This window comes from Nannospalax galili, unplaced genomic scaffold (genome assembly GCF_000622305.1).
Source record: "Nannospalax galili isolate Female #2095 unplaced genomic scaffold, S.galili_v1.0 scaffold810, whole genome shotgun sequence".
NCBI classification, from domain to species: domain Eukaryota; kingdom Metazoa; phylum Chordata; class Mammalia; order Rodentia; family Spalacidae; genus Nannospalax; species Nannospalax galili.
In genome coordinates this window covers 3089337-3114582 of record NW_008329132.1, presented here as the reverse complement: position 1 = coordinate 3114582, position 25246 = coordinate 3089337, and the positions used below count along the sequence as shown (strand labels likewise).

The 25246-nt window shown below is 45.3% G+C and overlaps 2 protein-coding genes across 2 annotated transcripts in view; one reads left to right on the top strand and one right to left on the bottom strand.

Moving 5' to 3' along the window:
* The window catches only part of LOC103733379 (dedicator of cytokinesis protein 1), a 362643-nt gene that overhangs the window by 19948 nt on the left and 317449 nt on the right, over positions 1-25246 (top strand). Inside the window, exons 3-4 of the mRNA XM_008832196.3 lie at positions 12427-12554; positions 14841-14936. Coding sequence (XP_008830418.2) covers positions 12427-12554; positions 14841-14936 — 224 coding nt within the window. The remainder of the gene's footprint in view (positions 1-12426; positions 12555-14840; positions 14937-25246) is intronic.
* Insyn2a (inhibitory synaptic factor 2A) overlaps positions 22072-25246 on the bottom strand; it is a 64521-nt gene continuing 61346 nt past the window's right edge. Inside the window, exon 4 of the mRNA XM_008832151.3 lies at positions 22072-24467. Within this exon, the coding sequence (XP_008830373.1) occupies positions 24284-24467 (184 nt within the window). The 3' untranslated portion in view covers positions 22072-24283. The remainder of the gene's footprint in view (positions 24468-25246) is intronic.

Genomic DNA, 25246 nt, shown 5'->3' with positions numbered 1-25246 from the left:
CATTTCCCATCCATCCCCCACCCATCCCCATCCATCCATTGTCCACCCCCACCCATCCTCCTCAGTTGTCCCGTGTTTACTCCTCTGCTGAGGTGTAGGGCCTTCGACTTATCAGCATGCTGAGCATTGGAGCCACTGAATGAGTGGTAATGGCTTCCCAGCCTGGTCTCCAGACGTGACTCAACTTCTTGAAAGCTGGCTAAATAGATGATGTGCTTCACAGAAAGATGACTCTTGCATTTCATCTGTGGTGTGGAGTGAGAGGATTTTCAAAGCAAGATACAAACTGAAGGAAGGTCGACACTTTGTAATTTGTCCATTTGTAGCTTTGTTCCCATGTGATTATAGTGTTGCCCACATATCTGACAAAAAGCTGTGAAAAAGAAAGCTTAAATCCTATTACAGAAATGAAAAGTTCCACTGTAATTAAATTAAACGCAGGAACTTGGAGTATAGCATTTATGCCCACAAAAATGTATGGAAATGGGGATAAAGTGAACCCACCCGAGCTGGCATCCACTGTCAATAGTCAGGAGCACTGATAACTTGCAGGGAGCCTTTGAGGGAAGGGGAGGGTCCCAAGGGTCTCTGTACTTTTGTCTCCCTGTGCCTGCTATTTCCAACACCAGACCATTGGGAAGCTTGTCCCAGTTAGCATGGAATAGTTCCCTTGTTTTCCAGATGTAATCTTTCAGTATTCCCATATTGACAATGGCCTAGGCATTTCATTTACTGCTCACAACACACTTCATTACGGCCTGCTGTTGTTTGGATTGGAGGGGGCTGTGAGATTGGATGAGTCAAGGATTTACAATGTACCTTGAAGTTTAGTAGCATGCCTGTCCCTTGTTGCTCTTGGTAATAGTTTACCTTCCTGGTGGATTACCTTTTTGTTAACCTGCAATTCCTTGGCAGGGCTTTGGATTGTTTGTTTTGTGGTTGCTGTTGCTGTCCTGGGGCGTGGAATCCTGCCGTGAGGAGTGAGTAATGAGCCATTCTCTCAAACCCTGGTCCGGTCGTGCTCCGTCCTTCCCTTTAGCTGACAGACTCTGTACGAATTAGCTTCATTTGTCAACTTGGCACACCCTAGAGTCGTCTGAGAGGAAAGCCTGGATTGAGGAATTACTTAGATCAGATTGACTTGGGGCATGTCTGTGGGGGCATTGTTTGATTATTAATTGATTCAGAAAGCCTCAGTCCACTGTGGCCAACAGCGTCCCTAGGCAGGTGGACCTGGGACGCGTGAACAGGAGAGTGAGCGGGGAGAGAGAGAGCCAGCTAATCACTTAGCATCTTCTATGGTTCCCACTGCACTTCCTTGGGGCTGTGAGTGCGTTCCTGAGTTGGAGATAACGCTGTGTGGAGTAACAAGTTGTCCTGCCTTCAGATTCTTTCCTTGAGTTCTTGCCCTGACTTCCTTCAATGACGGGCCATGTCCTGGCCGATTAAACCCTTTCCTCCCCAGAGTGTTTTATCACAGTAACAGAATCAAACTAAGAGCAGACCCCTTTTGCCCAGTGCTCACCAGCCCTTTGAAAACTCATTCATCTCCCATTTTTGAATAATAAGTAGCTTCTTTAAAGCGTAGGGCTAAAGAGTTTAAATGATCTGTTTCATTCTTCTTTTCAAGGTGAATGATTCTTCCAGTGATCAAACGGAGCGAAACTCCTTGCTAATGGTGGGAACATTAGTTACAGCAATCCTTTGAAGTCCAAGGGCGAAGCCCCTGTACCTGTTGGGTCTTGGTATTTATTGGGTAATAGCTGAAGCCACATTTCTCTTTCATAGTGATCAGACCCCCAAATTTGAAAATGTATGTCCCTCAAAATTTCCCTATTCATCGATTTCTGCTGCTTCAAATCCTATACAAGAAGCTGCTTGTTCAATGTAGACCTGTAATAAAATATATCTTTCTAATGCTTTGATTCCCTAAACAAATCAGAACAGTATCCTTGAGCTTTCATCCTGTGAAAAGCAGATCTCAGTCCCTGGGATCTTCTTCAGTAGTTTCGTTAACTTGATAGATGTACACAGAGAAGAAATTGGGGTTGTGGCTAATTTGGCCACAGTTACTTACGTGCCGCTTGTATAGCATTCTAGAACTCTTTAATTAGATGGCTGTGCTGATGACTTCTAATGATGCTGCCAGCTGTGAACCCTGATGAGTAACTCTTTTAAATAATGGTGGAATATAAACATGTTTCTCTTTTAAGGTTTTTTTTTTTTGGTCCCCATGCCTCAAGGAGACTGTCAGTCTTTGTCTGTTCCCCACACCTTTTCCATGCCCTAATCTGTAGTTCTTACTCTGTTTTTTCCAAAGGCCAGTTGTTATAACACACAGGCTTTTAGAAATGGCTTATTGAATCTGGGATAGTGGACCTAATTTCAGTTTTTTAATTATACCCATTTCATGTCCATCATCATTTATTGACTGCCTACCGAGTGCACAGGAGTCTTTTTTTTTTAATGAGTTTGATTCATCTGAGTGTCTTCAGAGTCATCAGCGTAAAAATGTAAGACTGGAAAAGGCTAATTATCTCAATTTTCAGATTAGGGCATTGGCGTTAAGCAAGAAGTCCTGTGTGTTAGGAGAAGCCCATGCAGGGAGCTGTCCACCACCATGGTGCTGATTATGGCTTTGGCTTGATTCAGATCCATCATCCACTCTCTTCTTAAGCTGTTTCATGCCCACTGCATGAGAAATGTGCTCTGAAGGCCGACTTTGCCTTAACACTGTGTGGAGCAAGACAAAGTAGAAATAAACGGTTAAATAAATGCGTATATAAGTGAAGGAGTGAACCATCTAGTGCTGCTCACATGTTCATGGAGTTTTAATAGTTTTTTTTCCCCCTTTTTCTGTGATGGGGGAAGGATTCTTAATTGTAACCATATGGTCCTGTTGCTCTAAATACAGTCCTCTGTTGACTCGGCTTTCAGCCCAACTATGTGCAGGGTCCCGCATCATTGGTTGGTGCTGCTGTAGGACGGACAGTCTAAGAAGGGGCTGTCCCCACGTCTCGTACCTAGTCCTCCCCTTCCTGGGCACCAGAGAGCTGGTCCCTCAGTCCCCCAGCCCTTTATTCTTTGTAGGCTCTGAGAGTTCAGTTCCTGTTATATAATGTGATGTCTTAGGCAGTGGGAAGGCCAAGTTTGCAGTCTTCAGGATTTTGTGTCCTGAACCTGCCCTCCTAGGGCAGCTACATAAATCCATCCCCCGAGGATACAGACCTTCCCCCTTGAGCAGCTGCCTTCACCCACATGTTTTTAATGTACACCTCTCTCTGTTGATGCCACTGAGGGTGGTATTTGTACAGAGCCACACTGACCACTAAGAGCTGTGTCCTTGGCCACTCATTGGACCAGTCAGCAGCATGCACACCCCTCTGTGGCTCTGGATATTATGTCTTTGCTTCTCACTCTCCCATATGTTGAAACTCTGCCCATAGGCAAGCAGGCTAGAATTCCTTTTGAAATTAGCAAGTCACCTCCTTGACCTACCTCTCTCTAGTTAGACAGTAGACTCCCTGCCCGACCAGCTCTTCTCATACATTTCCTGCCATTTTACTGCAGTTTTACCATTCTTTCGTGTATTTATAAATGGGCCTCATTTATAGTCTCTGTATATATTGGATTTTCTTTTACCTCACAGAAGGACACATTATGTGTTACAACAACTCTAATTGAAATTCACCACTTCTTTTGTAGCTCTCCAAACTCAAGGGTCTCGGGGATCTACTATGCTGCTTAAACAGAGCTCCTCTTCTCCAAGGTCTAGTGACCAAATATGGGAGAAATACATTCGGCCAGTTTTGAGAAATTACTTTTCATTCATTCCATGTATGTGTGCACACATACCGTAGTGTGCATATGGAGAACTGGAGGACAGTTTGCAAAAGGTGCTTCTTCTCTCCTTCTGCCTGTGGGTCTGGGGTACTGAACTCAAGCCGTCAGTGTTGGTGACGAGCAGCTTTACCCGCTGCGCCATCTCACCAGCCTCCCAGTGTCTGGCAGTCTCGGTGCGTCTCTGCTGCTCCCTCCAATATCCAAAATGCTTTATCTGCTCTGTCACCCTCTCAGTTCAAATTCCGTGACGTCGGTAGCTCAGTGCTGAATCACAGTGTGCCACATTGCCGGTCCTAGCACACAGCAAATGGTGCCGTTCTGACCCGAGGGCTTTAGAAGGTGCCGCCCAGCTGCCAGGAAATGCCAGACTGGATGTTTGCATCAACTCCGTTTCAGAGGAAAGCTGCTTTCGCAGGGATGACTTGCTCTTAATTTCTCCCGGCACTGCTACGTTTCATGACTTCTTACTTTAAAGTGACATTTGGGGAAATGACTTAGCACTTGGCATTCGCATATGTCTACATACATGTTCACATGCTTGGGTCATTATCACTAAGATCTCTGACTTTGGAATGCAGTGATTCGTTCTGGCTCAGCTTCCACCTAGCAGTACGGCTCTGAGTGCACCTGTCCTCATTTCATGGTGCTCACATCTGTGCAGTGTGGAGATTCAGTAGAGGGTTTCTGAGACACCGTCTCGCACTGATACCATCTTCAGTGATTCTAATGCTTTAGTACGTGAACATTGAAATGTGGATACAGGATTCCTAATGTGGAAAAACAAGATGATTGTCTATAAAAGATGAGTAGCAAGCATCTCCCATTTATATGGCTCTTACTGTTTAACTCTCATTAAAAGTGTTATTCTGGCTCTTTGCAACACACACAAGGTTATTAAATGCACTTTATGGATCATTTGTTTAATGTGAGCGAACTGAAATTTAAGAAACAGATTATTCAGTGTTCATAAAAATGAATGCTTTAAATGGACAAATTCATTTTTTGTGTCTTACTTTAATGTAAAACTGTAATGGGGTTATAGATGAATATTCTGCTTGGACATTTACAAGCTGACAATGCCTGTTGAATACCTTTTATAAAGATTAATATTTTTTACTCTGTGCCCATTTCCAGAGCATTCATCATCCTGGCTTTGGCCCTCACAGCTGCTGATGTGAAATGATTAGAGTATGTGATCACTCTGGGTCATATTGTGTGTGTGTGTGTGTGTGTGTGTGTGTGTGTGTGTGTGTATGGGAAGGGTGGCTGGTGTGAGTCCCACAGCAATTTACATGGGAAGCGGACCCACAGTAATACTTGCTCCTTGCCCAGGTTCTAGGCTGAGCTGCCTTCCTTGGTCTGTGTGCATGGCAGAGAAGACTAGTGTTCATGCCGGCCTCCTGAAGCCATGCCTCCAGTTGGTGCTGACAGGCATTAGGAAGTCCTGGACTCATGTGTAGATGCATGAGTGGTCAGAACAACCTGTGGCCTTGAATCAGAGGAGCCTTAGTTCATTAAAGGAGGAATTGCAGGAGACTCTCAGCACCTGCTTCCTCGTATACTTATGCTGTCCTGCAGGGGCAGACCATGACCCACGGATGTCACTTTAAATTTCCTAGTCATCACTAACCATAGTATGATGGGATATGTGTTAATATATTATCCAAATTATCCTTACTGTGTGAATTCTATCCAAAATTTACCAATCTCCTACTTCCTGTTCTTTTAGTCACACTAAGTTTGAGAAGTTCACAGTGCTTCACACTTTGAGCACAATTTGGATGCTAAATTTTTACTCTCAGAGACCCTTGCTCTTTAGTTTTCCTTCTTTGATACAATTTTCTATTGAAAAACTACATTCATTTACTAAGATTCTTCTAAACAGTTGTTTGCAATCACAAAATTAAATATCACTATGGATCATGTCAATTTATAATTCATTTATTAAAATCAAACCCAGTTCTGTGGGTCTAAATATCAGTACTTAGAAGGCAATTTTGCAGTATGACCACTTAGCAAAATAACAATAGAAGTTTCTATCATAGAGCCTGTGACCTCCCTGGGAGCCATGGACTTTTGATCTGGGATGACTGTCCCAGGCATGAATTTGTAGCAGGCCTCAAATCAGAAAATGGTTGGTGACCCCATAACAGTTGTGCCACTATTGCACCCGTGGGCAGTACTGTAGCATGCAAAGTCCAGTCAGAATTCCCCAATGGATGGAGATGGTCCCCGGATCCTGCCTCTTATTGAGGAGCTATTAGTGATTGATAGCTGCTGGGGAGGAAACTCATTCTTCTTTGAGGATGTGGCCCCTGATAGCTTTCTAGGTTTCAGTGGTCAGTCCCCACCCATGCACATATGGTCAGTATGAATTGGAATTAGTGGGTTATCACAAAGAACAAACCATGAATTTAGGAGGGGGAGGTTGGGGATAACTGGGGATGTTGGAAATGGAGGGCGGATATGATCATATTTCATTGTATACGTGTATGACATTCTCAAAGAATAAAAAAAATTAAATCCAATTAAGAATTCTGTTCTTCAGTGGCACCAGCTAAACTTCAAGCCTCAGTGATAGCCATCCTGGAGTGTACAGCTCTGAAGCGCTGGTCTTTACTGTACTTTTAATTGAGGAGACTTTGTCTAATGCTGCCAATTCTGTCATTTGTAGCAGTTGCAGTTTACTGTGTGTGCACTGTCTATTAAGTCCATCAGTTCTCAGGGTAAACCCGAGAGGTGGCCAAAACAGAGCCATTTTGCACATGAGAAGAAAATTAGAGGCTGCGAGCATTTTAAAAATATTTTTAAAATTTTATTTTATGTGTTTAAATGTTTTGCCTGCATATATGTTCACCTCATGTGTGCAGTGCCCCTGGAGGCCAGAACAGGGTGTTGGATCCCCTGGAACTAAAGACACAGACAGTTGTGACCATCATGTAGGTGCTGAGAACAAAACCTGGGTCTTCTGCAAGAGCATCAAGTGCTTATAACCACTGAGCCATCTCTCTAGCACCAACCCTTGAGCAATTAAGTAACATACCCCAGATCCAAAGAGTGACCAAGTGAACTCTTATTATTGCTGTTGTTTCCATTTAATTTTAAAATTGAAGTAGCTTCATTCTGAGGCAATCCACATTCCATTTGAAGTGTATAATTCAGACTTTTCTCTTAGTAAATTCATGGAGTAATAGCACAGTGTCTATTTTCAGGATATTTGATCCTCCCAAATCCAATTCCTGCCTATTATCAGCCATGTCCCTTCCTCCTTCCTCACCTTCTCACAGCCCTGCTCTACCTTTCTGGTTTTGGGACAGGGCCTCAAGTATCCCAGACTAGCCTCAAATTCTATATTGAGTGGAGGAGGATGACCCTGAACTTCTGACCTTCTTGCCTCCACCTCACAAGTGCTGCTGGGATGACAGGTGTGAGCCACCATGTCTGGTTTTGTTTGGTGCTGGGGATGGAGGCTTCCTGCATCCTAGTCAGACACGCTGCCTGTTGGGCTCCATTCTGAGTCCTGCTTTTGATTTTCCTTTTTCGTTTTTTGAACTGGAATTGAAACTAGGACCTCATACATGCTAGATAAGCTGTACTTTAAAATTTTAGTATATGTTTGTTATGTAAGGTAATGAATTTCACTGTGATTTTTATTTAAGTATGTTACATATTTTGACTAAATTCACTTCCCATTACCCCTTCCCATCCACTCCTTCCCAGTGACTCATCCTCTTCCTCCTCCCAAATAATGCTCCTTTTGTTTTAAATGTGTGTGTGTGTGTGTGTGTGTGTGTTTGTGTGTGTGTGTGTATGTATTAGGATTTTATTATTCCTTTACAGATGTCAATGAACTGACCATAAGCCCTTTTCGGAATCTTACAGTATGAATCAGGGTATGTTAGACTTCTAGGCAGGCATTTATTTATTCTGGAGCTTTCAATAGGGTATGTTCCAGTAGTTTATTTAAAATGTGTTTTCCCTTTAATATAGGTTTTTTGTTTGTTTGTTTTGTTTTTTTAATTGTGCTGGGCAAAGAGCTCCTGGTGTTTCTTTTATTGTTTCTGTTTCTCTGGGCTTCCATAGATGCCATTCTCCCCATAGGGAAGGGCATTGCACATGCCCAGTTGGAATTTGGTCATGGGGCAGGAGACACTTCTGCCTCTTCTCCCAGAGCCAGCGTCTGTTGTCAGGCCCTTGCCTACAGGTGTCTCCGTCCCAGGCTTCCTCTCACACAGCTCCTGGATTGCCTTCCTGGCATCTCAAAAACTGAGGGTCTGACTGTTATTTAAATTGTTTGTCCTGCCACTTTTTGAGAACACATAGCAGCCTGTAGACTGAAATGCAAGCTAGGCAAAGCCCCTTTAAAAATAAAGCTTTGGGGGGCTGGAGAGATGGCTCAGCAGTTAAGAACACTGGCTGTTCTTGCAGAGGACCCAGGTTGGAATTCCAGCACCCACATGGCAGCTAACAACTGTCCATCATTCCAGTCCCAAGGGATCTGACAGCCTCTTCTGACCTCCTTGGACATTGTACAACATGGGTGCACTTACCTACATTCAAGCAACACACACATACACATAAAATAAAAATAATAAATAAAAAATTTTGAAAAAAAATAAAGCTTTAAACAGGGAATTGTGTTTGTCTTTAATCCCAGTATTCAGGAGACTCAGGTAGGATTGCAAGTTACAGGCTAGCCTGGCCTACATCACCAGCCCTTGTTTCAACAAATAAAAATAGGAGATTTTTCTAGAACTTGTGTTATTTCGTGCTTTGGGTGCAGGTAGTAGAGTGCCTGCCCTGTGGGGTGATCCAGTCTAAGGCCGTTCTAAGGCATTAGTTTCCTTGGTTTGCCTTCTACCTTTCCTTGAGGTCTGGAGACAATACTAGGCAAGAGCTCTGCTTTTAACTGCCTGTAATCACGCATTAAACCAAATCAACATGCATGTGCGTACCTGCTTGTTCACCTGTTTGCTGTTGTCCAGATTGTCAAACTGAATCCCCAATAAGGCAGAAGAGCTCTGTTAAGGTGTGTTTGTCCTTCAGCTCTCTGCCAAGGAGGGGCTGGGCTGCTGCAGACAGCAGGACTTCCTTACCACTTAGCAAGTGCGAATTGCGTGATTCACAGATAAAATGGAGTAAATGCTAAGCAACTGCTCCACGCGGAAAGAAAGTTCGTGAATATAGGAACTCTTTCATGCCCAAACACACACAGACACACACTCTTACATAGTACATGCACATAACATTCTTGTACACAATCGCTCACACAAATCACATACATATTTATACACTCAAACACATTCACACACAAATATAAACACACACAGTACACACATACCTATACACGCTCACTCACACAAGCATACATTCGCATACTCAACATACCCTCTCAGGGCTTGTACACTGGGATTATTCCTCTTAACGAGAACGTGAGGCTCTCCTCTCACAGAGTTCACTTTCTGGTGAAAAGAAGCAGTATAATGCAGTCAGTATTTATGGTGGATCATGAAACTTGGCCTTGGATCTCTGTGTGGAGACCTTCAGAGCACGCGTCACTAGAAGGTGCTGCCTGGCTCCTTGGCCTCTGACTCTGGTCAGGTCCTGAGTGATACTGGGGTATTGTCTTTCTTCCTTTGAGGGTATGCATGCAGTGGGTTTGGGGGCCCAGTGATGGCCACTGTTGCAAACCACCCGGTGTCCACCAAGACCTGTTCTGGATCCTTGGTGTGGGCAGTGTGGCCTCTAGCCTTCAAGGAAGTCTGTCAGCCCTGCTGCCTGGCCTGGTGAATCTGTCCATCAGTGATCAGGTGTGAACTAGTGTGCAGTGGGAATTTTCTGATGCTGGTGGTGCTGGGCCTGGTGATCTTTCCTGTGGCTCCTTAGACACTGACTTGCGCAGATTCCTGCCTTCAACATTGTCTCATTTATCTTCACAGTGACTGTATCCTTGACCCCAGTAGAGCTAGACACTAGTCCTGAGTATTGCATTACAGATATGTCTTCACACCTGCCTGGAAGTATCTTTAAACATGACAAAATGGCAGTGAAGTTTTCAAGAAATTTGTGTCTCATCAGTGATAGGTAAATTGAGTCCAAATCAGGAGAAAGCACCAGGATAGACAAGAACTCTGGCAGGATAGTTTATTGGCAGGGAAAATGTACGGGACAGTCTCCAGTTTGGGATGGGGAAGCTGTCGGTTTACAGGCTGTTGGCTGGGGGCTTTTATAGGGGGTTTGGGGGGATGTGGAAGGCAGAGAGATATTTTTTAAAACAAGTTAGGTGGGGGAGGGAGTCCAAGAGTTATTAGGAGAGGACAGCCTCTGCCAAACCGCCACCTTCCGTCAGCCAGGATCTGGGTCGTGGGATAAGGGGTCTGTTTATCTTCTAAGGTTAAAGGGGAATCAGGCGGGTCTGAAACAGCTCTTGCAGCGATCAGAGTCCGTCAGCCAGGATCTGGGTCGTGGGATAAGGGGTCTGTTTATCTTCTAAGATTATCAAAGGGGAATCAGGCGGGGCTGAAACAGCTCTTGCAGCGATCAGGGCTTGGGTCATAGGTGTAGGGAGTCTGTTTATCTTGTCTGTAGGCAGTCAGGGTGCTCATTAACTCAGTCCCTGTAATTCCAGAGGGCTTCCAAAACCATGAGGCCCTGTTGCATTGGGGGGGAGGGGTTGCTGTAGATCCAAACCCTAACAATCAGGAGAGGGTAACAGACACAGAGGGAAGCTGGCACAGCTGGGGCCTGGGTGGTTTGTGGGTGCTCCAGTGAGAGAGCCAGACATGGGTAGGCAGCATCTTCCCTATCTGTGATAAACATGTCAGCATATCCCCCTCACCCTGAGGTAGCTCTGATAAATGAAACCAGTACGCTCAATTAGTTCCAAGAACAGTGCTGTCCACAACTGCCTGCCCAGCACAACAGATAAATGGGACCACAAGGACTGGATTTAGACCAGGGTATCTGAGTCCCAGAGCCTGAAGGGACAGCTCTGACTTTTTGGAGTTGTTCATGGACACTGCCATCTTCGGGCCTATGCTGGCCAGTACACGACGCCTTCTACCTTTCTCAGGTCCCTTCTGAGCTGGCTCAGAGCCTTGCCTTGTTGGCGTCTTTGTCAGTTTGCCTGAGGTAGTCACTCTGCTTCCTCCATCTTACATAATGTGGACATTCACATGGCCTTCAGAGTGGTGACAGTCACAGGGATGGTGACCAAGTGTTTAGGGCTTGCTTCATGCTGAGTTGGACATTTGGGGGTCATGTGCTTCCATCAGAAGGAAGATACTGAGTGAGGGCTGCTCAGGAGGGTCCAGGATGCAGGGCAGGGCTCGGGCAAGACTGCCGAGGAATCTTTCTGGCTCGTTGGCTGTTGCCTTGGTTGTTGACTGTGGCTGAGGCCTGCAGATGTTGAGGGTGGATATAGTTTGTGAACACTGGGTTCTATAGGAGGGGCACCCAGGCTTGGTCTGTGTGTTGGCAGTATGTTGCAGGCTGTACTAACTCCCTGTGGTGTCATTGTTTTGTGCTGTTTCCTGTAGACACTCTTTGTCTGGGCTAAGCCATCTCCTCAGTGGCAGCATACCTTGGCGTGTTGGAACATTTCTCTCAAGTTCAAGGGGCAAGGTCCAATCTGTAAGGACCTCAGTTCCTCCATGGGGTCATTGCAGGGTCAGGTGAGACAGTAGGGGTTGGAGATGTGGTCTCCTGTCACCAGAAGCTGGGCATGAAGGGGCCAGTTTGCTGCCTCAGGCAGCCCCTTGCTTTGTGCCATAGCCCCTGTCCCTGGACTTCTGCAGGATCCTAGAAAACTCTGGGCACCTTCTCCAGCCCATACATGCAGTGTCCAGCTTCCTATGTGTCACTTTTGCCCATGAATTATTAAATTGTGGAATCAGCAAGTAAATCTATGAGTTACTTTTTTATTTCTGTGACCAAATATCTGAGAAGAAGGAACTTGAGAAGGGGCGGGTGTACTCTGGCCATCTAACATGGCACGGTGGCAGGTATGGCTTGCGCTTTGACCCCTTACCTCCTCTGGCCGGTCCTCAAACCCCGCGTTCCCCTTCATTTCTCAGTTCTGTTTCCCAGAGCCAAGTCTCTCGCCCTGATTTCCATTTTCTTATCCCCTCTGCCTACTTCAGGGATGTTCTCTGGGAGGAGAAGGCCATTGTCCCATCCTAGAACTGACTTCTTCCACTTAGGAAGAGGGGCCCATACCTTGCTGGTTCTAGGAACAAACTGAAAATCTGCAGTTTTCTTGGAATAAGTATTCCTTTTAATGTTGCAAACTGATGAATTTATAGAAGAGGCACTAAATAATCCAGCATGTGTACAAACTTCTGGGTGTATGTATGTTTGTGAATTGTTTATGAGGAAACCTGCCAATAGATGTAGGTCCGTGTGTATGGCTGACGGTCGGCAGTAGAAATGGTGTCCCCGTGGTCTGGCCACTGCCTCCTGCAGGTGTCAGTTTCCGTGTTGCACCCTGTTTATCCTGACACTTGAGAGAATGCATGGGCTTCTGGCAGCCCTGAGGGACACCTCGGTGGCTCCTGCTGACCAGCAATCCTGTGTCCCATGCAGACTGCAGAGAGATTCTGCTCCCCATGATGACTGACCAACTCAAGCACCACCTGGAGAGGCAGGAGGACCTGGAGGCCTGCTGCCAGCTGCTCAGCGACATCCTGGAGGTGCTTTACCAGAAGGACGTGGTAAGTCATGGAGGTGCCCACTGCCCTCTAGGATCACTGAGATCCACTGCATCACCCAAGCCCTGGCAATGCGCTACAAACAGACGTGCTTTATTGCAAAAGCAGTGACCTTCATTTCAGCCTCTCTTTCTGAGGGGTTTGACCCTGGAATTAGTTTTATTTATGCAAGTCATGATTATTACATTGCAATGTCCATCCTTCCACATTGAAATTAAGTTTTTATTTCCTATATCGTCTTGGTAAAATGCCTCCTGCGCCCTGGATGTTAATCCTGACAAGCAGCTAAAAGGCTTCGGTGGCTGGTTACCCACATTGTTCCTTACAGTTCTTACTTTTTTTTTTTTTCCTTTGGTCTTTTTGAGACAGGGTCTCCCTGTAGCCCCAGCTGTCCTGGAACTCACTATGTAGACCAGGCTGGCCTTGAACTCACAGTGATCCGCCTGCCTCTGCCTCTCAAGTGCTGGGATTAAAGGCCCACACCACCATGCCCGGCTCACAGTTCTTACTTTTATTAAAACGTGCACACAGGTTTCTATTTTTCTAATCAACATGTAGTGAGGGTGCACGTGAGAAAAGTCTCACTCTTTCAACACCAGAACACCATATATGTGTATGTTTGTGTTTGTGCATGTGTGTGCATACGGGTAATGTCATCCATTCTAAAGGCATTCTGGAATCCTGGAAACAGGGCCCTGTTCGTCTCGCTAGCCCTACTCAGGATTTTAAATAGACAGCGCTTTTCTGAGGTCTTTCCTATATGACCCGAACATCTTCCTGGTCAACACACACATCCCCTCTCACACTCACACATTTACAGACACATGCTCACACATAAACACACTTAGACATGCACATGCACACACTCACATTCACACACAGTCTCACACACTCTTCCATATTCACACATACACACCCTCACACACACATATACTCACACCACTTATGTACATGCACACATACACACTCACACACAGACTCACATACACTTATGCACATACATGCAAGCACTCACAAACACATACAGTCTCAAACACATGCACACATGCACACATACACACTCATGCCCTCATACACACACACACACACACACACACACACACACACGCACCCTGGATTCTCCTCCCTTTCAACAGTAAATCATTCTCCGAGTTTCAGCTGCTTTTCTACCTGCTGTCACCAAATGCTTACCGGGAATCTACTTAAGGGAGATTTAGGCTCACAGTTCAGGACACAGTCCATCGTGGAGGGAAAGCCAGCTTCTGTATGTCCCTGAAGGAGGCTGCACATTCTGTGAGCAGGTCAGGAAGCAGATAGAGAGTTTGCTGCTGTTCAGTTGACTTCCTCCTTTCACCCATTTATGCAGTCCGGGACTCTAGTCTGCAGAATGGCATGGCATCCACACAGCCTCTCCTCTCTGCGAACATCCTCACAAACTCATCAAAGGTTTAGCTAGATATGATCTAGATATTCCTTAGTCCAACAAAGTTGACAGTGATGACTGACTATCCCCTCCCTAAGTGTGTTTAGTGCTCAAGGGATTGAATGCAGGTCTGCTGGATGTGGGAATGGCTTCAGTTCTTCAGGGATGTGGGCCCGGTACAGGCCTTGGAGTCTCTCTCCAGGCCCAGCCCCCCGTGCTTCCGTGTCAGGCTCTTTGCTTTTCTCGTTGGAGGACAGGTTGGACAGAGAGGTTGTGGGCCAGTGTTGAGGAGGATAGAGATAGATGGGTGCGGTAAATGACTAAGTGAGATCGTGCACATGGAGGAGAATCCACAATTCCATTTCCCTTCAGACAAGAGAATAAATTCTCCCTTGTAGAAGACCGCATGGCACTGTGAATTTTAGATAATTTGCTCAACTGGTACTAAAACATTCTGTTCTGTGTGACTGTTGAGTTATCGGGATGTGACACACGGAGCCGTCTGGGTTGTTATCTGCCTGCCTTCCGCTTACAGATGGCCGAGTGTCTCTGGAAGACTAATTGGTGGTCTCACCAGGGATCATAAACATTATATTGTTTAAGTGGGTTTGCTTTTCGTTTTAAGGTTTGCTTAAATTAATTTACTATGATTATGTAACAAATTGCCATTAATGGGCTATAATTAATAAAATGCCTTGAATTTTCTTTGGGAAGGCTCTTGCCTTTGACAAAGACTGTTTTTCATCTCGTTAAGGGTTGTAATTGATTGACTCTCCACAGAGCAGCGGCCTTCAGTGACAAGCACTGGGGTTGGTGGGTCCGTGATGATCTGTGCTGTTGGTTTTTATTGGCATCTCTTCCTCCAGGGGCCAACTCAGAGGCACATCCAGATCATCATGGAGAAACTTCTCAGGACAGTGAACCGGACGGTCATTTCCATGGGGCGGGATTCCGAACTCATTGTAAGTGCCCCAAGACACATGCTTGGATGCGTAGGCATGACCGTGGCTTCCCCCAAAGGCCATTTTCTCCCACACCCCAGTCCCACCTCTCTCCTTTCAGCTGCCAACTGGATCCTTTAGGAACTTACGTTCTTAAAGGACAGTGAGCAGCCTGATACCGAAGGCCGTCCTTTCCGTGATTCCAGAGGTGTCCATGTCGGAGAGGAAGCCAACCAACATTTCAGAGGCAGATAATTTATGTCTGGTTTCTCATTTTCACTTTTGGCCAAACGTGCATATTTTCTTATAAATTTTCCTTCTTCTGGTAGTTTCTTTATGTTGAAGGTGCTGTTGATAAAATTTTATGATACGCCTTAAAAAGTAATTGAGGTGCTCCAACTTTGCAGTTTTATTGTCTACTAAATGTATTCTAGGTGTTTCTTTTACACTAAGCTATTACTCGTGGAAAGCAATTTATTTCACTAACAATTTAGCGAATTTCGACCATCACTGTAAGTCCTTGTCATGGTGACTATTTTGTGGCGCTTAGAATCCCATCCCCAGTATTGTTAAATTGGGTTATTAGGCATAAGACCCTCACATGCGTCCTGTTTACCTTTTTATCACCTCAAGTGTGTGTTACCGTTTTACCTTCCTGGATGGCTTCTCAGGAGGTAAAGCACAAAGCTTCAGTGGAAGAAAGCAGAAGCTGGCACGGTGGTTTCAGGGTCAGACAAGGCACACTGGGCTTTGTTGGTGTGTGCCCTCGTTCCTTTCCACATACCCGAGGAGTGAGCAGGGCAAGGAAGTTGGGGGCACACAGTCCGCCTCAGCCCTGGGCCCGTGGACTGTGTGGGGCTGGCTTCATGACAGAGGGCATCTTTGTGGGTAAACACCAGGCACATAGCACAAAGTGTGTACTGATGTAACCTGGGTATGTTTTTTGTCTGGTGAAACTGTGAAGTTTGTGTCTCTGACTTCTGGGCCCTGCTGATTTTCTTTTTATAGGCATGTATCATTTGGACTGTATCAATTTTGGACTGGTAGCGGTATTAGTCAGGAAATAAACTGCCTCTGTGTAAAGCTGCTGTGGTTCATGTTGGCTTTCCCATTATGGTGCTCATGTAAAGTCCTCTTCGTATTCCTGTTATGACTTCTTTCCCAGAATCTAGAAACACCTCTGTATGTTACCAGTGACTGGAGAGTGGACCCCATGAGTGCGATTGCGGGGGGCGGGTGCTGAAGCCTGGGGCTCCCCTGTTTTGAGGTTCAGGTACACGTGCAGACGTGGAAACTGGGAAAGCGGCTTCAGTAGAATGAATGGGGTGTGGCTTGAAGCAGAACCAAGCATTATGACACTCTGCCTCAGCCCTTAGGATGGACGGATTCGAGAGATGCCATGGTAGTACTCAGGGCCTTACAGTGAAGGATGGGTTTCTAGACATGGTGTGCCTGGTAGGCAGGTGTGGATGCAAGATTGCTCATGAGCTCCTCTTGCCTCTGGCCCAGTTTGTCTCTCAGTAGAAGGACAGTGTCCTATCACTGGGTAGGGAGAAAGTGTTCTATTCGGAGGGCAGGAAGTTTCCTGTCTGTAGGTAGGGAGAGAGTACTCTGGTTAAGGAAACACAAGGTCCTGCCTTCAGTTAGGGATACATAGTCCTTCATCTGGGTAGTCAAACACCACCTCTGAACTACATCCCAATACCTGGGGCTAGGGACTTTCTTAGGGCTGTGTTCGCATGACTCACAGCCCTGACGAGAGTTAAACCAGAAAGGGGAGGGCACAGAAAGCTCATCACAGTTCAGATATGTACTTTTGGATGTGACCACATACTCAGAGTTTGACAAAGGCAAGTGATGTGGGTGGAGCTCTCAGATCTCGGAGTCCCAGGTGCCTTTGGGAAACTCTCACTCAGTCATAGTGATAATAGTGGTAGTGATAGTATGATGGTGGTTCTTCACTGAGCACCAGCTGATGTGCTGGGCATTGTGTAACCAGGGGGAGATACTTGGTTAATTCTCTCCCTGTATAAACAGCTGCAGAACATGGCTGACCATGGCCAGTGGACTGGCCCTTGTAGGGAGCCTGCAGCTGATGTCAGCTTGCCTCTTTCTCCTCTATGAGACCAAGATACAGTACTGCTGGCCGTGGCCCACTTCTGTAAGCATCGAGGAAGGCTGAGAGTTCCTCCCTGGCCTCTGCCCTAGTTGGGCAGCAGCTGTCCAGGATGATAAGCCCCTCTCTCCACACCTTGCTTCATTTCCATAGGACAAGCTCTACCGTCTTCTGCAGGCGGAGAGGCCAAACCATGGCTTGATGCTGAGTTTTATGATGGGCTTGTGGCCAAGCTTGGAGAAGCCCCTCTTCTCTAAAGGATACTGAGAAGTTCCTTAAAATGAACACTTGAATGTTGTGAAAATGGATATGAAGTCAGGACGTGCCCTCTGCCTTACTTATCTGTAACCATGTCCACACAGAGCAGGTGGCACTCACGCAGGCCACTGCTGGGGACACTGGCACATCCAGACTCGACCCCACTCCCCTGTCTTCAGCAGAAGTCTCCAGAAGCCAAAAAGGATCCAGGTCTTAAGCTGACTTCTCCTAATTCTGTACATCTCTGATATCTATAAAAAAAAGAAACAAAGACCTCTTTTCAACTGTCATGGAGGAAATCTCAAAATTTTCTGAATGAGCTGTAATTACTTAATGAGCGATGACAGCACCAAGATATTTCAGGAAGTGTGTTGGCCGTTCAAGATTTGGGCTGTTGAGAAGTGCCTGCCACCCCCGGTCCCCTCTCTGGTGTCTACAGAGTAGCAGGCCTGTACATCTCCCCCTGGAACGTCTGGAGCTCCCTCATTTGCATCTGCGGAGGATGCACGCCATAACTTAATGCCACTGTTGCTGCTCTGAGAACTTAGATTAGAGGAGAAGGTGACAAAATCACCAACGAGGTGGAGAAAAGCTCAGTCAGTGGGTCCGCCTGGGTGGAGAGAGCCGGCAGCACTGTGCAGCTCCGCTGTGGGTGAGGCGCAGCTCCGCTGTGGGTGAGGTGCACCGCCCCATCGTGCCCCGCAGATTTCCATCTTCTTGGCTTATGCATTTTGCATAAATGAAGTAGAAATTGTATAACTATGAATCAGCTTAAAAGTTGTAAAAGTTTTCTCGAAAATGGATTTTTCAAAAAATAGAAGTTATTAAAAAACTTTTGCATAGACGTGCTTCATTTAACCACCTCTGTGGCACTGTCAGCAGTGGGCCTGGGATTGGGGCTCTTGTTTCCATAAGGTGCATATTTATCAGGGATGCTGTGGCTGTATGCCGGGTGAAAGAGTGGTAAGCTCTCAGAAGTGCGGACGCTCTGATAGACAGTATACACCTTTTTTTTTTTTTTTTTTTTTTTTTTTTTTTTTTTTTTTTTTTTTTAATATTGAGACAGGATCTCCCCGTAGCCCCAGCTAACCTGGAACTCACTGCTCACTGTAGATCAGGCTGTCTTCAAACTCACAGAGGTGTGCCTGCCTCCCCATTGCTGGCATTATAAAGGCGAGCACTACCACACCCGGCATTTTACACTTTTTAATCCACCACTGTGGTGTTTTGTAAAAACTCTACTTTGTGCCCCGTTGTGTGTTGTCTAAGTTCATTGCATTTGAAATGGCCGTGGGAATATTTTTCATACACAGGGAAAAGAAATGTTTCACAGTCCTGAATGTCATAACTAAAATAAATTAATCAAATAAAAACAAAACCTACGTGGCAGCTTTGGAATGGAGATCATGTAAATGCTAAACATAGAGGTGGGTCCTTAACACTGAATTTAAAGGGCTTTTTAATCCCCAGTCCACATAGAAGTTCCTTAAAGCCCTGAATGTTAAGAAAGCAGGTATGAAGTTAGCAGCTGCCCTTAGGTTTACCTACCTGTAGCCGCCTTCACACAGAACAGGTGCTGGGATATAGGACACAGTCAGAGAGTGATAAGCTCTGGCGTTCTTGAGTGGGACACTGGGTGTGTGATCCTGGGCAGGGCCTGTGGTGTGTACAGGTAGCCAGATGAGCCTTTTGGTGTGGCCTGGTGCCACACAGGGCGCCTTTCCTGCCACAGACCCCTGTCCGCAGCGTTCCTTCTCCTGTGGCAGGAGCTCGTTGCTTCTTTCAAATGATCAGATTTACATTCTGTTAATGAGTCCTTTAAAAATGTAATCGAGTGAGAAGGACTATTAAAGAGTTTTCTTTGGCCTGGATACACACCAGGGGACTGAAAATCGCCAACTTCCTAAAGCAGAGATATGTGCCTCTTCTTAAGAGAGAGTCCCTGGAAAATTCAGAGGAGGTTTAGGGATGGAAACAGTCTGTCTGCATTGTCCCTTGACTGTGTCACCCTGGGAGTCTCGCTTCATTCAAGAATGGGCACTAACTTGGTTATGCCTGCTATGGGGACATGGGCGGGTACAGAGTGTTTGATGGGGTCAGTTTCAGCCTTGGTGGTGGTGGTGGGGGTTTCTATCAATGAAAACTCAGTGCTATTTTTTGAGCTCCAAGTATTTATAAGGACCTGGCATGCTTCAGTGTCTGGAGAAAAAGGTACTAGAATGTTCTCTTCCAGTGAGAGAGAATTTCGCCAGGACTCGAAATGAAACAGTGTCACCGACTCGCTACATCTCTATGCGTGAGCTTTGGCTTTGAGGAGTGTATTTTCTTGGAGTTAAAGTATAAATGTGCTTTTTCCAAAAAGAAAAAACAAAAAACTTCACTTAGAGAAAAAAATACATCATAATGTTTCAAATGGGAGCGCTAGCTTTTGCATAAGGGCATCATACAAATGTTCAACTATACTGTTGGCTGATAAATCTGTGTAAGAAACTCCAGGTCTTTGGAAATGCACCCTAGTGTATGCCTATGTGGGAGCAATGACTTTATTAGTTCATTTTTATTTGGTGTTTGCAGAGCTATTTTCCTTGCTTTTTTACATTCCCATGTCCTAGTATTTTTTTTTTTTTTTCTTCAAGATTGAGCACTCATAATTGGCTTACCTCGGAGAAAATAAAAATCCTATCATCGCATGGGCAAAATAGACTCTGTAATTCATACATATTCACATGGACAGCAAAGGTGCCTTAAATTAATTATTGCGGTGTTTGAAAGCTAATGAGTAGCTTTCACAGGACCTGTGACCTGCCAAAATACATATTATAGCATAATTAGCTCATCCTCATTCGCCAAGCTGGACGGTACTTCTCATGTTTGTATCGGACAGTTGTTCTCTTCCAATAAATAAACTGGCCTCACACTTATCTGAGGCCAGTGGAAGGAGCAGGTGCAGACAGGCCTTGGACCTCTGACATGAGGGACATGCTTCTCTAAGAACAACAGGCTCCTATGTGGTAGAATGCCCTCTGTGGCATCTTAGTGTTTATAGGAGACGTGCTCTCAGGCAGCCCCAGCAGCTGACTCGGAGCTGGTTTTAGACTATGGCTGTGTACTGGTCCTTCCGCTCTGCACTTACGGTACATTCGGCCCCTCCTCCTTCTGTTCACAGCTCCTGCCTTCATCTCCATTTTTTCTTCGCTACATGTAAGGGTGGTGGGAAGCTTATATACAGGTATCATATGCAGGTGGCACATCTCCTCCCACAGTTGATGTGGCTACCTGTAGACAATGCATGGCATTGGGTGGGTCTCAGTAAGTAACTGGAGTATTCATCCCAGTTGGGGTGACTGTCTCCCACTCAAGAGGACAGAGAAGAAAGGAAAGAGGTGGCTTCTCCTCTTGGGCCAGCAGCCTGCTTGATGGATGCTTTAGAGAAACTCCCTTAGCTGGGCCGTGGAATATGGCAACACATGGTGTTGTAAACTTGTATGTAGCCTGCATTTCTTAAAATGTTACTCTGTTTCCTTTAATCCCAGCACTCCGGAGGCAGAGGCAGGCAGATCTCTGAGTTCAAGACCAGCCTGGTCTCCATAGTGAATCCAGGACAGCTGGGGCTACAGGAAGACCCTGTCTCAAAAAGACCCCCCCCCCAAAAATGTTAACTCTGTTTCCTAGCCCCCTGCTAGGAACCCTAGAGGGAAAAGTGATGTCCTAGAAACCCTATAAAAAATGCACATAGAGTATCTGAACATTAATACGTAATGCATACCTGGGAGCTGCTTTGCAGGGAACACAGTACCAGATAGAAGAGACCTCCCTTAGAGTGACAAGCATACTGTACAGCACTCATCAAAAAGCATCTTTTTGCAACAGATGGAGGCTCCTGCAAAGTTGCACATCTGGTCAAGACAGAGAACATATGCCTTGGAGATACCCAGTACTTAGGTGACACATCTGCAGTTGAATCTCTACAACTAAGGCTCGTGGAACACAGTGGAATAAGGGGCAGAGGGCTAATGCATCCCTCAGCTCTCACCCCCAAGGCTTCCATGTACATCAGAGTGCGATGCACGCAGAAGGCCACGACTGGCCAAGTTCTGGAGAGTAAGAGACTGTACATTGTAGGAGGGGACTCCTGTATGGAACGTCACCCACCCGCGGCTCAGGGACCACTGCAGAAGAGGGGGTCGAAAGACTGTAAGAGTCAGGGCCGGTTCATGAACATAGGGAGGTGGAGGCTTCCAGGCCACTGGAGGCTTGTTCATGTGAGCCTGTGGCAGCGGTGGGACTCAACATGGGACCCATGTCAGCTCAGTTAAACAAGAGCCCAAGAGAGTGAGAAATAGGGCACGGAACATTGCTGCTGGGTGAGGGAGAGTATGACTTAAATATGACCATGGGATGGGCTGACTAGACTCCAGTGGATGCATTTACACTGAAGGACATTTGGATACAAACATTGAATGAACAGGATTCAGCATGTATGTCAGAGTGATAGGTTTCGGTGGGGGGATGGGGGGGAGGCATGGATGGGGAGGGAGGTCTGACTGAGTCAGGGTGAGTATGGAGCAGTACCCAGTCCACACAGCAGTATCACCATCTCCAAACTCATTCAGGTGTCTTCTAGGCCAAATAGCTGTCGTTTATTATTTTTTTAGATTCTTCCCAAAGTATTGAGACCGTGAAATAAATTTGGAAGCCACACAAAACATTCTTTGATTTGTTTTTTATTTAAAAATTAATAAAGAACTCAATGACAAGTATAATAATTCAACCTCTATACGTAATGCCATGTCTACATCGGAGGAAACACTGTACTTTTTACCTTGTTTTTGCATTAAAGTTTCGACTTAAATCTTTCCAAGAGAAGGATTACCCTTTGTCATTGGAAAATTGCAATTCGACTGTGAAATGAGGTTGGAATTTTTTTTTCTATTTTCGAAGATGCTTTTATTTTTGAGGAGGAATTAGTTTATCTTCAGAGTTTCTTTTGTGGCTCTGAAACATTTAATCTGTTAATTTTGGGAAACAGTGACATCGCACGTACTCTCATTTAGACAGAAGCCTTACTTGATCGAAAGCTGCCAAGCCTCCCTTCCACTCACCAAGGTCATTATAATTCTTAAAACATAACGAGAATTGGTTGTCAACATTTTGTAACATTATTTAAAAACAGTATAAAAACATGAAACACATTTTTAAAGTTTTAGTCTACGTGGGGCAATTGCACTTCCTTCAGGGTTTAGGACCAGCCTGATGAGCTTTCTTACACAAAAGATATTTCTCAGTCTGTTTACTGCTGTTCCAGTGAACTGAATCCTTACATAGTATTTCCATAAATGCACATTTGTGTGTGTGTGTGTTTTAAATTATGCACACTTCTACAGTGTGGTTTGACCCTCAAAGAGCACTTATACCATCTTTTAGGTTTTTCTTTACTTTTTAAGACCAGTTCGAATTGCTGATCTAGATCCTTGTATAACCCGGATGTTTAGAGCTACAGTGGAGTTTCCATTGAGTCTGGAGAGCAGCAGCTTTTGTCCATCCAAAGCAGGTCTGGTCCTCTCCCAAAGCTGAGCCACCTCTAATCTCAGAGGTGTGACACTCAGCACGCACTTCCCAAAGAGACTGCCGGACAGACACGCAACACGAGGTTTTCTGATCTGCTCACAAACTAGTCAAAATTTAAGTTGTACAAAAAAGAAAAATGAACAAAAGGCAAAATAAGGTCGATACTTCATACATGAGAAGCGAAAACATTGACAAAGTCTTTGACACCCAAGGGATTTTGGTTTCTATAAAAATACTTGCAAAGGTGCAAAGGAATGAGTGGAAAAATAACGGTGTTGCCACATGTAGTCAGGAAGAACGCTGTGACAGACGGCAGATTTAAAAAATACCTAAAAACTTTTGGGTCACAGCTTTCACCTAAGTATGTCTTTTAATACAACTTACTGATAGGTTAAATGTAGGTGATATTGTTTGTCCTTGGTAGCAGCTAAAGGAAACCCACTGTTTTTCTTTGAGGTGGTCAGATCTCCAGTCCTGACAAAATGTAACGAATTGTATAAACATCCTGCTGCACTCACAGAGGGAATCATGTCGCCTGGGCTGGAGCCACAAAAATGCTTTCCGCCTCACTCCAGGTGCTAATTCATTGGTAACTGTATTGCCATTGTGCGTCCTCTGGGTCTTTTCAAATTCTTGCCAGAATCCACCATTTGGTGGAGATCTAAGAAAGCTTAGTGTCCGATAGCTCTGACCCTGTCAGTTTGCAATGATTAAAGGCATGTCCTGACTTGGGGTGGGGGGCTCCTGGCTGCTGGCCATTTGGAAAATGAGCAGTAAACATGTTGTCCATCTGGAGATGAAGAGGGTGCTAAATCTGAGGTGTCAATGTGACACTGAGATGTGATCACTTGGCTTAGCGCTACGGCACACAAAGGCAGATATACATAGAGTCACATTTTCGAGATTATTTATGGTCTCCGACCACTTGAAAAAAATTGTGCTTTCTCCAGAATGTGATGTGCTGAAAATTGCACTCGCCCCCTGCTTATTTGCAAAATGAAAAGTAAAAATGAAGTCCTTTGCAAACATAAGGCTTGCTTTTTCTTCTCATTATTTAAAAAAAAAAAAAGGATCAAAAATAATTAAAAGTTCCAGCTGTGGACAGAAGGCTAGCCCACCATATCACAGGCTGATAATGTAATATTCATAGGTAGGGAGGTGGGGGGTAGAATTTTTCCTTATCTCTGACTATGTAGGATTTTACATCCCACCTCCATGAGCTGCAAAGGACACCTGGCAAGGGGTAATGTTTAGTCCCTTGTTGCTAATTACCCATTGGTGCAAAGGCCTGTTTGGTACGCAGGGCAAGAAGCGGGGATCACATATCGGCACCGCAGGTCCCTTGATCCTGTTCATTTTGGAAAAGGATTGACTTGAATTCCAGTGGGTTCGAAAGATGACCTGGGGACTCCCAACCCCACGAGTCTTAAAGAAACCAGAGTTTCCATCTCCCGTGCTTTTTGGACTCAGTTTTGGATTTTTGCTTGGGCGTGGAGGAGTAAGTCTCCTGAGTGTAAGGCGAAGGGGCGACCTGAGTTTCCTCGACAGGGTGCAGTTTCCTCAGCACGGGCTGGAGTTTGTCTTCCTGCTGTTTGAAGTCCAACTCCACGCTAGAAAACCAAAACACAGAGTTTAGTGTGTGATCCTGGAGATCTGGTGACCTCCCAGGAGAGTGCTCCTTCAGATCCAGTTTGCAATGTAACTGTGGTTTAAAGATAATCTCTTGACTGTAGGTCACAGTGATATATTCTCACTATATTCATTTTATCTGGAAAATACGCTTTCATGGGCACGCCTCTAAAATTTTAATATACACAGTTGGTTCAAAAGTATCTCATGGGGGCTAGGAAGGTGGCTTGGGTAAAGTGCTTACCAAGCAGAAGGACCTAAGTGTGATACCCAGCTCCCATTTAAAAGCAGGTATGGTATCATGAATCTGGAATCCCAGTGTTTTGGTGTGGGAGGTGATAAGACAGGTCCTTGGAGCTCTCTGGTCAGCCAGCCTAGCTGAATCAATGCACTCTAGGTTCAGTGACTGACAGACCCTGTCTCAGAAAATAATATGGAGAGGGATAGAAGATGCCTGGCACTGACCATGGACCTTTGGTCATGTGTGTGCATATGTATCACACACACATGAATGCATATATACACATATATGTATATTATATATATATACACCTACATATATTACACAAAAATTTACATAGAAGTCTGCCATGCATCTGTTGCAATAGAAAAAGTGAAGGACAAATCATCCCATTTATTCTGGATTTGGCCCCGTGTACACCATGGAATGGGACAGCTGGGTAACAGCAGGAGGCGCAGATGTTACTGACATGTACACATCTAGTGCGTGCAAGCTCTCATCCCGTGCAGCTGCCACTTG